The 13,740-nt window shown below is 40.0% G+C and overlaps 1 protein-coding gene across 7 annotated transcripts in view; it reads left to right on the top strand.

Moving 5' to 3' along the window:
- Positions 1-2,145: 2,145 nt before the first annotated feature.
- The window catches only part of neto1l (neuropilin (NRP) and tolloid (TLL)-like 1, like), a 69,042-nt gene continuing 57,447 nt past the window's right edge, over positions 2,146-13,740 (top strand). For 6 of the 7 annotated variants that reach the window (XR_011311193.1, XM_069705483.1, XM_069705486.1 and 3 more), the window contains exons 1-4: positions 2,146-2,327; positions 2,995-3,051; positions 3,147-3,281; positions 3,698-3,946. Coding sequence is in view for 6 of the 7 variants with exons in the window: in XM_069705483.1 (XP_069561584.1) it covers positions 2,300-2,327; positions 2,995-3,051; positions 3,147-3,281; positions 3,698-3,946 (469 nt within the window). In the remaining variant the exon portion in view is untranslated. Of the gene's footprint in view, positions 2,328-2,994; positions 3,052-3,146; positions 3,282-3,697; positions 3,947-13,740 lie in introns of those variants that run through there. The other variant, XM_069705488.1, reaches the window with a different exon arrangement.

A 13,740-nucleotide genomic window follows, 5' to 3' on the forward strand; every position in this document is an offset into this window, starting at 1 on the left:
TGTTGTTGTGCTTATAAAGTCGTCAGACGATGCAGCACCACTGTTAATCAATAACAAGCTTTGGGCACTGCATTGTATTTTGGTGCTGATATTACTGACATCCCTTCAGACTGTATGATCTATAATAGGCTTTGCCTTTGGAGAGAAATTGACATTTTTAAAATCTTTTCAGCCACACACTTTTTGTTGTGTTTGTGAACTTTTGGAGAAAGCAAGAGTGAGCTCCACTACGCTGCGGGTTTCTGGCTTCAAGGGAGTTTATTGTACAGCAGCAAGAAAAAGTGAGTGGCTAAGCTTCAGTTCATGTGTAGGGGGGTCTAAATCCCAAGTCCATTAAATCACTCTATATAACAGATTAGCAGGAGCCTATTAGTTGAATAGAGTTGAGATTTCCCACTCCCACACGTGTTCTCGAAGCCTGTGTGGCACCTTCAGAGTGTGCATCACCTGCTATAAAACCAAACTCTTTTAGAGTAGTGACTAACAGGCCAGTCTCTGGGACAGGATGTAATTAAGAGGCAGATAGAGACCATTGTAAGTCTTTATCTTGGAAATCTCAGGAGGGTTTTTGCTCTAGAAAGAGGGAGGCAGAACAGCAAAAAGGCAAAGTTATACTCAAATCTGTCATATTGCTATAGATTTTTACAAAACCACCCCCTATTTTTAACAGTTTGTTTTTAAACTGTCGAGCCAACACAAACCGGTAACATTAACATACGCACAGAGTAACTGAGTCCAAGACTGCCTCTGCAGCAGGAGTATCTGAAGATGGATATTGTCTGCTGGGTGCCAAGACTATTTTTGGGAGCCCGAGCCCCTGAGTTGTCCCTGGGCACCCTCTGATCAGCTTTGTCATCAGGTGTGAGAGCGACTACACACTCAGAGTGTGGATACATCAAGACACACACGTCAGTAAAAGTAGTGGGTCTTTGTCACTTTTTTGAGGAAAAAAAACAAGATAGAAAAGTGCAGTTTCTCTGCCGACATCATTTTACCTCAGTGTTGTGTAAGAAATTGGAAACATGGAGGGGAATTTCTAAGATAGTTACCCATGTGAACTGTTAAGTGGGTTGTTATATTCTGCGGGACTATTAATGTGTTTTAAGATGCATCCCAAATACAGCAGAGAGGCAGGAGTTGTAGATTGTTTAAGTAAAACACGAAATGATTTGAGCCTCTATTTGTTTGTGGATGACAGCTCCGTATTTCTCCAGTCTATTTCACTCTGCTGGTTTTCCATGTTTGATCGGGCTGATAGCACATGTATGCGTTTTCACTTGTTTATTCCATTTCCTATCTCTTTGCTTTTTCTGCTTACCTTTCCATTTTCGTTGCGCGGCAGATGCGCGAGCTGAAATTAATTCTGCAGCGCTGCTTTATTGTTGAAAGATCCACACATAGACACACACACACACACACACACACACACACTAGTGCTTCCTCACTTTTGTGCGTGTACATGTAGCCTGTGTGTGTGGATGAAGTCGTGTCCTGGAGAAGTTTTGAATGCGTGCGTCAAAAGTACGTGAGGATTGTGGCGCATTGGACGGCTGTAGTCAGAGCTGAATGAACGGGAGGAGGAGGGAGATCATACATTAACTCCTGCTGGCTGCGGGGACTCTCCACTTGACAGAAGCCAAGGCAGAGGCACACACTCACAACAACACTGACAGCTTTTTGAGAAACACAGGGACGACAAATGAAATCCAAACGAAAATCCACTTAATTTTCTTTTTTCTTTTTTTGGACAACCTCTTTGTTTTTCTGGAAGATTTTTACGCAGCGCAAGAGTAAAGAAAACGCCGCAGAGATGAGTGTTGCGTGGTTTTACGTGCTCCTGAAGGATCCCGTCTCCTGATAAAGGGACCAAAGAGGACAAAACAAGGCTGTCCATGATATTTTACAAAAGAAGATCGCAAAGGTGGAGCGATTAGAGAAGGGCTGATGAAGGGACTATTAATCCTTTCAGTGCACCAAAAGCACCAAAGGGTATTAGAAACGTTTGGATGGAAATCGGGCGAGTGTTTGGAACTGTTTTTGGTTTTATATGAAACTGGTGATTAGTTACTGTGACACATCTGAAAGGATTTTTATTTTTATTTTTATTTTTTATCTCACTTAAGATTTCAATAAGGAGTATTTTTTTTTTTTTCATTTAAAACCGAAAGGCTGTGGCATGAGCGGTTTCTCGGTGTGAATCCTCAGAAACTCTCATCTCTATCTTTGTTTTTCCTCTTCAAGTATTCCTAAATCTAAATGGAATTAGTTGAGTCTGAAGCCGTTTGTGAAAGGAACAGACATGGTACATGGGCACAGCTTCCATCACGGTAAGACATCCGTATTCATCAGCTGAAGCACACTTGCTCAAAAGCGCTTATTGCTTGCCTTACCCCAACGCCAAGGGAGTATAATAATCCTTTAATCAGTTTAGAGGGACTCTAAATATCAGAGCAACAGATCAAACTGAAAATAGGAATAGAATAGTGATGACTTGAGGGGGAGGGGGGGGGACAAATGTGATGAGTTGTTACACACTGCATCCTTCAACCTGTAAACTCACTCTTGAAGGTCACAATGTAAGTTCTCTTAGTTTTTTTATTATTATTCTCCAGTTTTATTATTGGCAGGTAATTCTCCTGTGATTTGAGAGAATGTATGATGTAGGTGTTTCTGTTGTCCATTTTTATCATTTTAAAAATCATGTTTAAAGGGTTTGGGTAAAGCTTATAGCCAGAGGTATAGTAAAGCTTGTAGGTTTGTATGTTCTGAGCAATGTCATTATTATTTCAGGTATTTTACTATTTTATTTATTTATTCATTATTTTATTTTTTTATTCTTCAAGCTAAAACTCGGAACAGGTTGAGCATTAGCACAACACTGATGAATAATGTTTCTTGCTGACTCAAACCTCAGCTAAAGAGAGAATAAGAGAAAAACAAGGCACTAATGTCACAGTTCTTCAATAAATAATATTTATCTTTCTGTTCTTACAGTTGTTGCAAGTCTTCTCATACTTGGGTTGTCTGGAGCAACAAAGAAGGACACGGCAGGTACTCTCCATCACCAAGAATGTCTGTTCAACCTAAATGTCCTCTCTTTTAAGCTTTAATCTTTTGACTTTTCCTTTTTATGTATTTTTTTTTAGTGAAAAACAATTCTGGGGTGAAGCCTGCAGGTCAATGTGGAACGTGGGTGAAAGAACCAGAAGGAGGGATCTTCACTTCCCCCAATTACCCAAGCAAATATCCCCCAGACACAGAGTGTGTTTACATCCTTGAAGGTACATTTTCTCCTTTAAACACTGCAGCGTTTAAAAAAAACAAGGTGATTGAGGTATTTTTTCTCAGCGAAAGCATCTCTGTAGTTCTCCTGAGGGGAAAATCACAGTAACTACTCAGTAAATGATGAGATGTATTGGTTATTAGATATCAAGGGGACAATTCTGTGGTTTCTTTCTATTTTTTTTTTCCAAGTAAGAAGATCATGTAATGTGATTAAAATATTACTGAAGTGAATTGGAGCTAACAATTCTGGTGCTATAGAAATGAATTGACTAACAGACAGGATTGGAGGTGGGTATTGAGTGTGTGGGCGTGCTGATAATAAAACAATTTGAATGTACATCAATGAAAGCATGGCTGACTTTTTACTCCATGCGTTTTGCTAGTTGGTAATTATTTTCATTGTATCTTCCAGCTCCCCCTCGACAGTGCATCGATCTACACTTTGAGGAGAACTATTCAATCGAGTCCTCTTGGGAATGTAAATTTGACAACATCGAGGTTCGGGATGGACCCTTTGCCTTCTCCCCAATGCTCGGACGCTACTGCGGTCAGCACAGCCCGCCTGATATCAGGAGTAGCGGCCGATATCTGTGGATAAAATTTGTTACAGATGGCGAACTGGAAGCGGTGGGATTTTCAGCAAGTTACAACTTTACTGCAGGTATGTTGTGTTGTTTTTTTTTTAGTTGCTGTTGTGCCTTCTGTCAATTCATTTCTTTCTTTGTAAGCATATACTTTCTTGCTCTTACAGCGAGGCTTCAAATGAATAACAAGCATCATCCAGGGAGCTTGGCCTTGCGGGAGCCTCTTGCAGTTTTATTGATTGTCTGTCTGCACACAGCCACTATTTCCATTTGCGATATAGTGTCATTGGCAGGGACACTCTTGTGACTGGTTAGCCTGTTGTTTCTTTTCTCTCTATATTTGGACTGATGTAGAAGAGTATCATCATCACATCTCCTCAGTTTGTAGGGAGCAGCTCACTCATCTGTACTGTTGAACACAACCGTTGTGATTATAGTTGCGTGTAAAACCTTGGTTTTCTTTATTTGCCTCATCTTCGGTTGGTATCCCATTACGGAAACAGCGTGAGGGTTGATGACAAAGAATCAGGGCATAACAATGATTTAATATTCCTTCATCCACACTTGACTGGGTTTAATAGCACTGTCAACTTTTTTTTTAGTGTGTTTGAGGCTTGAAAGGCACGGAGCCAGGAAACATGAAGGGTACGCCAGTTTCTCTTCACATCCACCACACCTTCAGGGGCATTTTACCTTTGGATATTGTTGCGTATGTCATTGTTTATAGGAAGAACACGTACGTGGTACATCGACCTTTCATCCGAAAAACATGCTATTAGTTGCAGGGTAGTTAAAAGAGGAGCATCGAGGTGACTAGGTGCTGTAGTTTTATCAGTGGCAATGAAATCTGGTGATGAATATAATTAAGGCCTTGCAAAACTTTATCAAGGTAATCACAGTGTAAGTCGAGGATTACACTGTCAAATCTGATATTTTTTATATAATTCAGAAAGCAGCTGGAAAGGAAAAATAAAATAAAGTGCAGGAAAACTAATACTTAAATCGAAACAAATTTCCAGAGTGTCAGACATGGTTATATTCCTTAAGAGTCTGTCTGCTGAGGCATGAACCTCTTAATATTTATCTGTGCTTTAAACATCAATTGCTCTCTCAACTTCACTTTAAGTTTTCCTCTTTAGAAATGGCCTCGTGATATTTCTGATGTGTTATTTGGTGCTCTCCAGCAGCATGGTCAGTTGAGTGGCGCTTACTAGGTGATGATATGATGGGTGGCACTTCAGTTCAGAATAACTAAGCAACTGTTGAATGAATAGTTCAACATTTTGGGAATTACTTACGCTTACTGAAACTTCTACTCAGAATTACATAAAATAAGAACATCAATACCACTCTTGCCTTTTTAGAATTGCAATGAAGCTCCTGACTGTAGTTAGCTTTGCTTAGCATAATGACAGGGCATAAGAGGAAACAGCTGCTGCAAAGTGTTTGTCAAGCAACAGAAGGTATCAAAATCTTTCCACCACCACATTAACAGATGTGTTCAAACAGAAAGTTTTCACTCTGCACCTTTAAAAATTTTTTTTTTTTTTTTTAATTTAATTTAATTTTTTTGTACAAATCAGACGTTTTGTGTAGTCTGTGTTGATTCCCATTGTTAACTTTAAGCTGCATTAGCAAGAAATGCACACCCCCACCCTGGGTATGACAGTGAGTGTGTCAGCTCAGCTTCTGATCGATCCCAGAACTCGTTTGTTCCCGTTGTTTCCCTCGGCTTTCTCTCCTCCTTTCCTCTCGTCTCTGTATATTGATGCGGTAGCCCGGGGGTGAGCACTAATTTTGCTCAAGGGGGAACACTTCCATTTCATGCTGACGCATCTTCACACCACGCTAATCTTTCCCATCACGTCATTCTGTTGACTTTGCAAGCCGTCGCGCAGCATCCGTAATTCGGCTTGTGTGTGTGTCTTTGTCTCCACACACCAAAAAGTTCTCTGATTCACACATTGAGTTTTTGTTTTTTGTTTAGAACAACCAAAGTTTGGTGGCTAATCTTCTGAGCTAACGAGCTGCTTCGTATTTACCATACAGAGAGGCATGTCGGTCTTTTGATCTCTTGACAAGAAAGCAAATAAACTCCAAAGTTTCAAAATGTCAAATGTTTTCTTTTATCATAAATGACAGCATTAAATTATTGTATTTTTATGTTGGCATCTACAGTATATTTTCTTTAAGGTTTGATTTTGATTGAGTTTGCAATCTAATTCCTAATGCAGTAAAGGTAGTCAAAACTGTCTTTCTTAATATGTATCAAGAAACATTTTATATTAATGCAGTTGAGATCAAGACTAACTTCCAAAAATGCTCAAAAAATAGAAGTACGTATGAAGGATCTTTTCTTTTTTTTTCTTTTTTTTTCTATCTTACCCATACAGTCACAGATACAGAATCCAGAGCACTTTTCTTGCAAATGTGCAGTTTGAGTATTGTTTCTTCTTCCTGCTTCTCTCGGGAGTCTCATTGAAATTTTGCTAAGAGGAAAAAAAAAAAAGAAGAAGCTTTGCCTCTTGACTTGATAGGAAATATCTGTGGCATATGATTTACATAATTAAAGAAGATAAAAGTCTTGAATTCACTTGACTTGATACCCTGAAATCTGGTTTTGTGAATAATGTCTCACATCTGCAGCTGCTCTGCTAACTAAGCTAATTCACACGACCCTCCTCTGATGAATGGGAGTGGAGGAGCAACAAAGGTGACATGAATCAGCTCCTCTTACTCTCTTTCCTCAGTCATTTAAGTAGCAGAGAGATAAAAGAAAAAAGAAAAGAAAAGAAAAACACCTCCTCTGCCTCTTTTCACATTCAGAGAGGCGGGCCACTGATGACTAATGCAGCCAGTGAAAGAAGAACCAGTAACCAGAATAATATCTAGTGTGAGATCAGATATTGATGTACTTCGACGAGGCATATAAAGTATGCAGATGTATTCAGTCATAAATGTGACATCAGAGGAAGTAAGAGAAGCTGGTGTAACAGACACTCGAGATTAAAACGGTGACTAAATGAACTCGGCTGCCCCCAGTGATGTGATGCACAATTTATCTGTCTAAGAAATTACACCCAGATGCCTCGTACTCTGCCTCTTCTTGCATCACAGAATGTTTACAGATGTTTTACAGTCTCTTTTTTTTTTATTCAAGTCTGCAAAAGATGGCATAGATTACTTTTTTACAAGAGGATGAAGTAGAAAAAAATGTGTATTAGAAAATCATGTGTTCATCATCTGTTTCCTATTAAAGTAATTACAGTTACAAAGACACACTTTTAGGGTTTCTTAAAATTAACAGGCCGTGGCAAAGCTGCATGTGTGACTCATTTTAGTAACCTGACAAACTAAACACACCTTTCACTGTGAATATATATGTCTGCTCTACCACATATATAGATGAATTGTAGCCACTACTCGTACAGATGCTGTCCAAATGACCTGCGCTCACGTCTGCTCTATTATACTTAAAGGAGTGGTGTGTAGGATTGAGTGACCTCTAGTGGTGAGGTTGCAGATTGCAACCAGATGATTTCCCCTCGCCTCACCTGGCGTGTAACATAATCTACGGAGGCTGTAAAACACAAGACCCTCTCCAGAGCCCGTGTTTGGTTTGTCACTTCTGGGCTACTGTAAAAACATGGGAGTGCAACATGGTGGCCTCCATGGAAGAGGACCCACTCCCGAGGTAGATGAAGGGCTCATAAATAATTCTTACGTCTAGGTGATGATACACCAATGAAAACATAATTATGAAGACTGTATTCAATTTCTGCAAATACATTCCTGTAAATTCTACACTGAACCTTAAAAGGGACAACTGGACATTTTGGTCTCTTTTTTTGTTGTTGCTTTCTTGGTGACAGATGAGAGGATTGATGCTCCTATTGTTTCTGAACGGTAAAGTTAAAGCCAGAACCTGGTTATTTTAACATGGCATAAAGATAGGAATCAGCCGGAAATGACTCTCCTGGCTCCTACCACACTTTACAAAACCTCCTTTTCAGCACTTCTAAAGCTCACTAACTCCAAGAAGTTACCCGTCTTTACACTAAGCTAACTGAGGTTAGTTTCATATTTAAGGCACAGGCGTTAAAGTGGCATTGATTGCATTATCCAAATCTTGGCAAGAGAAAAAGAAAATACGCTTTATAATCAAGATAAAAAAAACTATTACTCGAAGTGGATATGAAATGAATGTATCCCAATACTGCTTTGAAACGGCATGCAAAGCTACTGTTAGTGTATAACAGAAGTCGTCGTATTCTACTGCTCAACAAACAAGTCCGTATATAAAAGGCTGTTCAGTCAAACCAACCGCAACAAAAGTGCTCTGGGACAGGACTGGAAGCCTCGGACCGGTGAGAAAAGACTGGTTTTCATTTTCTGTTGTTTCATCCTCTTCTTTTTCATTATTCTACCCAAATATATTTGTGAAGGAACAATAATTTAGTTATGAATATAGTGGAAAAATGTGAAGGTGTGATATAGAGCCATTGTCTGGGTCCTAATTTCTGTAGCATGCTGATACGAATGGAGCTCAGGTTTAATGACTAAAGATTCAGCTGTCTGACATCAAAGCTTGCGCAATAATAAGATTGTTATTGCCTCCCCTGGATTCACGTCATTTCTGGAGGTCAGCAACAAAGCAAACGTGCTACATTGTGGCGGGCGACCTTGTGGTTATGTCATATAATATAAAAGTGCAAGGGGAAGAGTTGAATACAGCGAGTGCAGCAGGGGGAATTATAGAGTGGAGGGACCATGGTGAGTGTATTTCTGCGTATATGTGTGCGTTCGAGGCGGTCGAGGGATTTGAGCAGCATCCTGCTATTCAGGTCGTCCTAGGGTGCCGTGACCTTAGACCCTTGTGGACTGGTAGATTAAGTGGTGTTTCAGCACCTTAAGCCAAAGCCAGAGCAAATAAAAGCTGCAAGTTCTCCTCTTCCTGCTCCCTGATCAATGGTTGTTTGCAGAGCCAAGGCCTTGTCCCGAGGCAGATGCTGCTATATGGACAGGGTTTGTGAGATGTTTCTGCGCTGCTTCATGAAATTGGCATCCCGAATTAGATTAATTTAATTTTGAATTTATGTATTTTGCTATAGTGTATTTTTAAAAAATATATATTTTAATAATTATCCTTTGAACTTGATTCTAACATTTGCAATTTAAATATGTAAATTATAGAAATATGTGCCTATAACATGACTATAAAACTAATATTCATCATTGTGGAAAATATGCATCCCTGGAACAACAAAATGGTCAGAAAGCCTTCTATGTTACCTTTAGTAGCACTGCTGCTTAATGTTTTCTGCTATTTAGAATTCAGGCCATGACTGATCATCACGATGACACTGATTGATCAAAGTGCTTTAAAGCCCAACCAGGCTCTAACTGGGCTGATGATCATTTTGAAATGAGTCAAATGGCATTTAGGATTATAGCTGGAATAGGATATATGGGGCTATCATAAAGGAGGCAGGGTCATGGAATTGAACCTAGATGGGCTCAAACTGGAAAATTGGAAATTGAACCGTGGAGATCGACTCGTCGCTCTTGGAAGGAACGGACTACGGCAGCATCATTGCTGGGGCTGGACAAAAAAGTTCAGCAACTCCCCAGTTTCACATCTGCCTCCAAAGGCATTTGCCGGTGGCATTGCCCGACATTTAAATGTTTGAATCGCATTTTGTTTAATTGCAGCCACTGAATTCTCAGAATTAAATTTCTAAAGACACTGACATTCACCAGACTGGCAGAGAGAAGCATATAATAATTTGTGATCATTGTCATTTACTGTATTTTAAGTTAAGACACCTCATGCTCACATATGTAGGTGCTGTGATGAGACAGGGTTTTTTTTAGGGAGTTTGGCCAAACTGTGCCAATAGGGAGAGGTTGAAAGTTAGATTTCAGGCTTTATTGAGGGCATGCAGGTGTTTCATGGACTATTAAATTCTGGGGAAATGAGCAATAGAAAAGGTCAAACATGTATAACTCTAAACAACCATTTTGACAGACCTTTTTATTCCAGTAAATGGAGATTCACCATTTTCTATTTCACTTGATAAATTGGCACTATTTGACAACAAAAGTTGCAGGTGGGAAATAATAGTTGCCATCATTGAGGTCTGGACTGGTAATGTTCCCCTGGTAACCAATTTTTTTCCGCACTACATACTGGATGGATTGGGCTTTTCAGTATCTAAAAGGAAAGGGGATGATGGATTTTACCCATCACCTACAGTGGTGTGAAAAAGTGTTTGCCCCCTTCCTGATTTCTTATTTTTTTTGCATGTTTGTCACATTTAAATGTTTCAGATCATCAAACACAAGTAAACACAAAATGCAGTTTTTAAAGGAAGTTTTTTATTATTAAGGGAGAAAAAAAATCCAAACCCACATGGCCCTGTGTGAAAAAGTGTTTTGCCCCCTAAACCTAATAACTGGTTGGGCCACCCTTCGCAGCAACAACTGCAATCAAGCGTCTGCGATAACTTGCAATGAGTCTTTTACAGCGCTGTGGAGGAATTTTGGCCGACTCATCTTTACAGAGTTGTTGTAATTCAGCCACATTGGAGAGTTTTCCAGCACGAACCGCCTTTTTAAGGTCATGCCACAGCTTCTCAATAGGATTCAGGTCAGGACTTTGACTAGGCCACTCCAAAGTCTTCATTTTGTTTTTCTTCAGCCATTCAGAGGTGGACTTGCTGGTGTGTTTTGGATCATTGTCCTGCTGCAGAACCCAAGTTGGCTTCAGCTTTAGGTCACGAACAGATGGCCGGACATTCTCCTTCAGGATGTTTTGGTAGACAGTAGAATTCATAGTTCCATTTATCACAGCAAGTCTTCCAGGTCCTGAAGCAGCAAAACAGCCCCAGGCCATCACACTACCACCACCATATTTTACTGTTGGTATGATGTTCTTTTTCTGAAATGCGGTGTTACTTTTACGCCAGATGTAATGGGACACACACCTTCCAAAAAGTTCAACTTTTGTCTTGTCAGTCAACAGAGTATTTTCCCAAAAGTCTTGGGGATCATCAAGATGTTTTCTGGTAAAAATGAGACGAGCCTTAATGTTCTTTTTGCTCAGCGGTGGTTTTCATCTTGGAACTCTGCCATGCAGGCCATTTTTGCCCAGTCTCTTTCTTATGGTGGAGTTATGAACACTGACCTTAACTGAGGCAAGTGAGACCTGTAGTTCTTTGGATGTTGTTGTGGGGTCTTTTGTGACCTCTCGGATGAGTCGTCGCTGCGCTCTTGGGGTAATTTTGGTCGGCCGGCCACTCCTGGGAAGGTTCACCACTGTTCCATGTTTTCTCCATTTGTAGATAATGGCTCTCACTGTGGTTCGCTGGAGTCCCAAAGCTTTAGAAATGGCTTTAGAACCTTTTCCAGACTGATAGATCTCAATTACTTTCTTTCTCATTTGTTCCTGAATTTCTTTGGATCTCGGCATGATGTCTAGCTTTTGAGGATCTTTTGGTCTACTTCACTTTGTCAGGCAGGTCCTATTTAAATGATTTCTTGATTGAGAACAGGTGTGGCAGTAATCAGGCCTGGGTGTGGCTAGAGAAATTGAACTCAGGTGTGATAAACCACAGTTAAGTTGTTTTAACAGGAGGGGGCAAACACTTTTTCACACAGGACCATGTGGGTTTGGATTTTTTTTTTTCTCCCTTAATAATAAAAACCTTCATTTAAAAACTGCATTTTTGTGTTTACTTGTGTTATCTTTGACTAATATTTAAATTTGTTTGATGATATGAAACATGTAAGTGTGACAGACATGCAAAACAAATTGGAAATCAGGAAGGGGCAAACACTTTTTCACACCACTGTATTTCTGGTGAGAAATCCAGAATGTCATCCAGTTTCAGAATGATAACACTTAATTTAAATAGATTTAATTCTTGTAGTGAAAACTGGGCTTGTGAGAAGTAGTCCAGCTTTTTTCTTTTGATACCTTCTGACACAAATCCAATGAAAACATTGTCAAAACTTAGTCCCATGCTGGTATAGCACCTGAGGCAGTGGGAGTAAAATTTCATTTTCTGTGGCCCAGAATTGGTTGGGTTTCAGATTCACAGAGGAGCGCAGAGCAAAGGTAGAAATGGATAATCTCCTGTGGTGCATTTTCCGGTGTTCTCTTAAGAGCTCAGTGTGTTTGCCTGAATGAGCTGCTTGCATATAGGCACTCCTAATAAATTACCTCCCGCCCCCAAAATAAAATAAAATAAAAAGATCTTCTTTCCAATGTTTTGCTCCAATGCTCACTGCCATTACTGCTCCCTACAGTGTAAGTCACACTCTCTGGGAGTTCTCTCCTTGATTATTCGGGCTGCCTACTGTTTCTCTTGATTGTTATGGGTCTATCTCTTGTCTGTGAGGAAAACGTGAAGGTGTACATTACCCACATGTGTAATAATGTGTCCTCAAAGCAATGTTATCAGGGCTTTGGCAAAGAGAAAATACCATCGCTGTGATGGGAGAATAGGCTCCCCAGTGTGTTTTTTTCCTGTGGGCTCTGCATTTTTGAGTTCTGGCTGCCAACTCCAATCTCATTTCATGAAGAACCGCCCGTGCTCATACTGTATGTGGTGAAGAAGAATGACAGGTGGTACGTTTGAGCACAGCTGAAGACACCCTTCTCTCCACACTGTTTTTAGCAAAAGGAGATGGATGGAACGAGTTATCATTCCAGGCACACCTCTTGCAGCTGTGGAAGAGGTCGTTCATACCCTCACTCTCCTCACTCGTCTGTTTTTTCACCTAATACTACCTCTTTTCTGCTCTCCCATCTTTTCTATTCTTCATTGGTCCATGCTTTATGCAAGTCACACCAGATTCATATAAAGGTGGAGCAGATATCGATCTACACTCGCACACGTGCTCTGCGCTTCTGAAAAATCACGTACGCAAAGTCCACCATACGTGTCTGCATTTATTAAGATCTCTAATTTATTAAGATCGGGAGCTGACTTTGGATATTTCACTTAAACACTGTTTTTAGAGTTGTGGTGGCCAAGATTATTGTGGGTGTCACATGATTAAGATAATTTGGCTAAACTATCAGCCTGTCTGATCATCTGAGAGCTTATGTAACTCATGTTGTCAAACTTCTTTGTAGTGATGTTGCCATGTTTCCAGATCTGACCTATTGCTTGGTTAGCTCAATGTTAATTGATATAAATGATGGTCTAAACCATAACAGAGAAACCCAAGTTGTAACTGTTCAAATAGGAATTTTCCTTTAAGCATAAATCAGCTGATAAGGCCAAGCAATGCAAGCAAACCATCTTCACAAAGCTGATATTTGAATGGGAGAGTCTTAAAGAGAGGAAATATGCCATGATTTATGGTGCATCATCCACTTTTAATAATTCTCCCCATGTAGAAGTTTAGCTTCTAAACAGTTCAGAGACAGGAGTCGGTGGTACAAATGATGAAGGGTGCTCCGATCATCGCCATTGATTGCGATCAGCCGATATTAGCGCTAAAAAGTTTGATAGTCTGTCTCCAAAAAGGCCGATCACATGACGTAAAACTGTCCGCGCACGGCTAAATGGCTTCACCAGTCTGGAGGTTGCTATGGTTTAAGTTTTGTCTCTAAGAGAGAAAGTGGAATATGTTGCGCAATGTTGCCTGCCAATAAATAAACATTTGTCAATTAATGATACTTTATCATTTCTTCGGTGTTATTAAGAATAGTTGAATAAATAAATAATGCTTCACAATAAATGCAAAGTTTCAAATAAACCCGATGATCTGTATCGGCTGATACTGCTTCAAGTGATCGGTCATCGGAGCCCCCTTACAAGTGATCAACACCTCTTGAAAGCTAATGGCGAGCTAACGG

Source organism: Brachyistius frenatus, unplaced genomic scaffold, assembly GCF_029030835.1.
Source record: "Brachyistius frenatus isolate BFR_SWC_R1_liver_20210118 unplaced genomic scaffold, ASM2903083v1 Contig_57, whole genome shotgun sequence".
Classification (NCBI taxonomy): domain Eukaryota; kingdom Metazoa; phylum Chordata; class Actinopteri; family Embiotocidae; genus Brachyistius; species Brachyistius frenatus.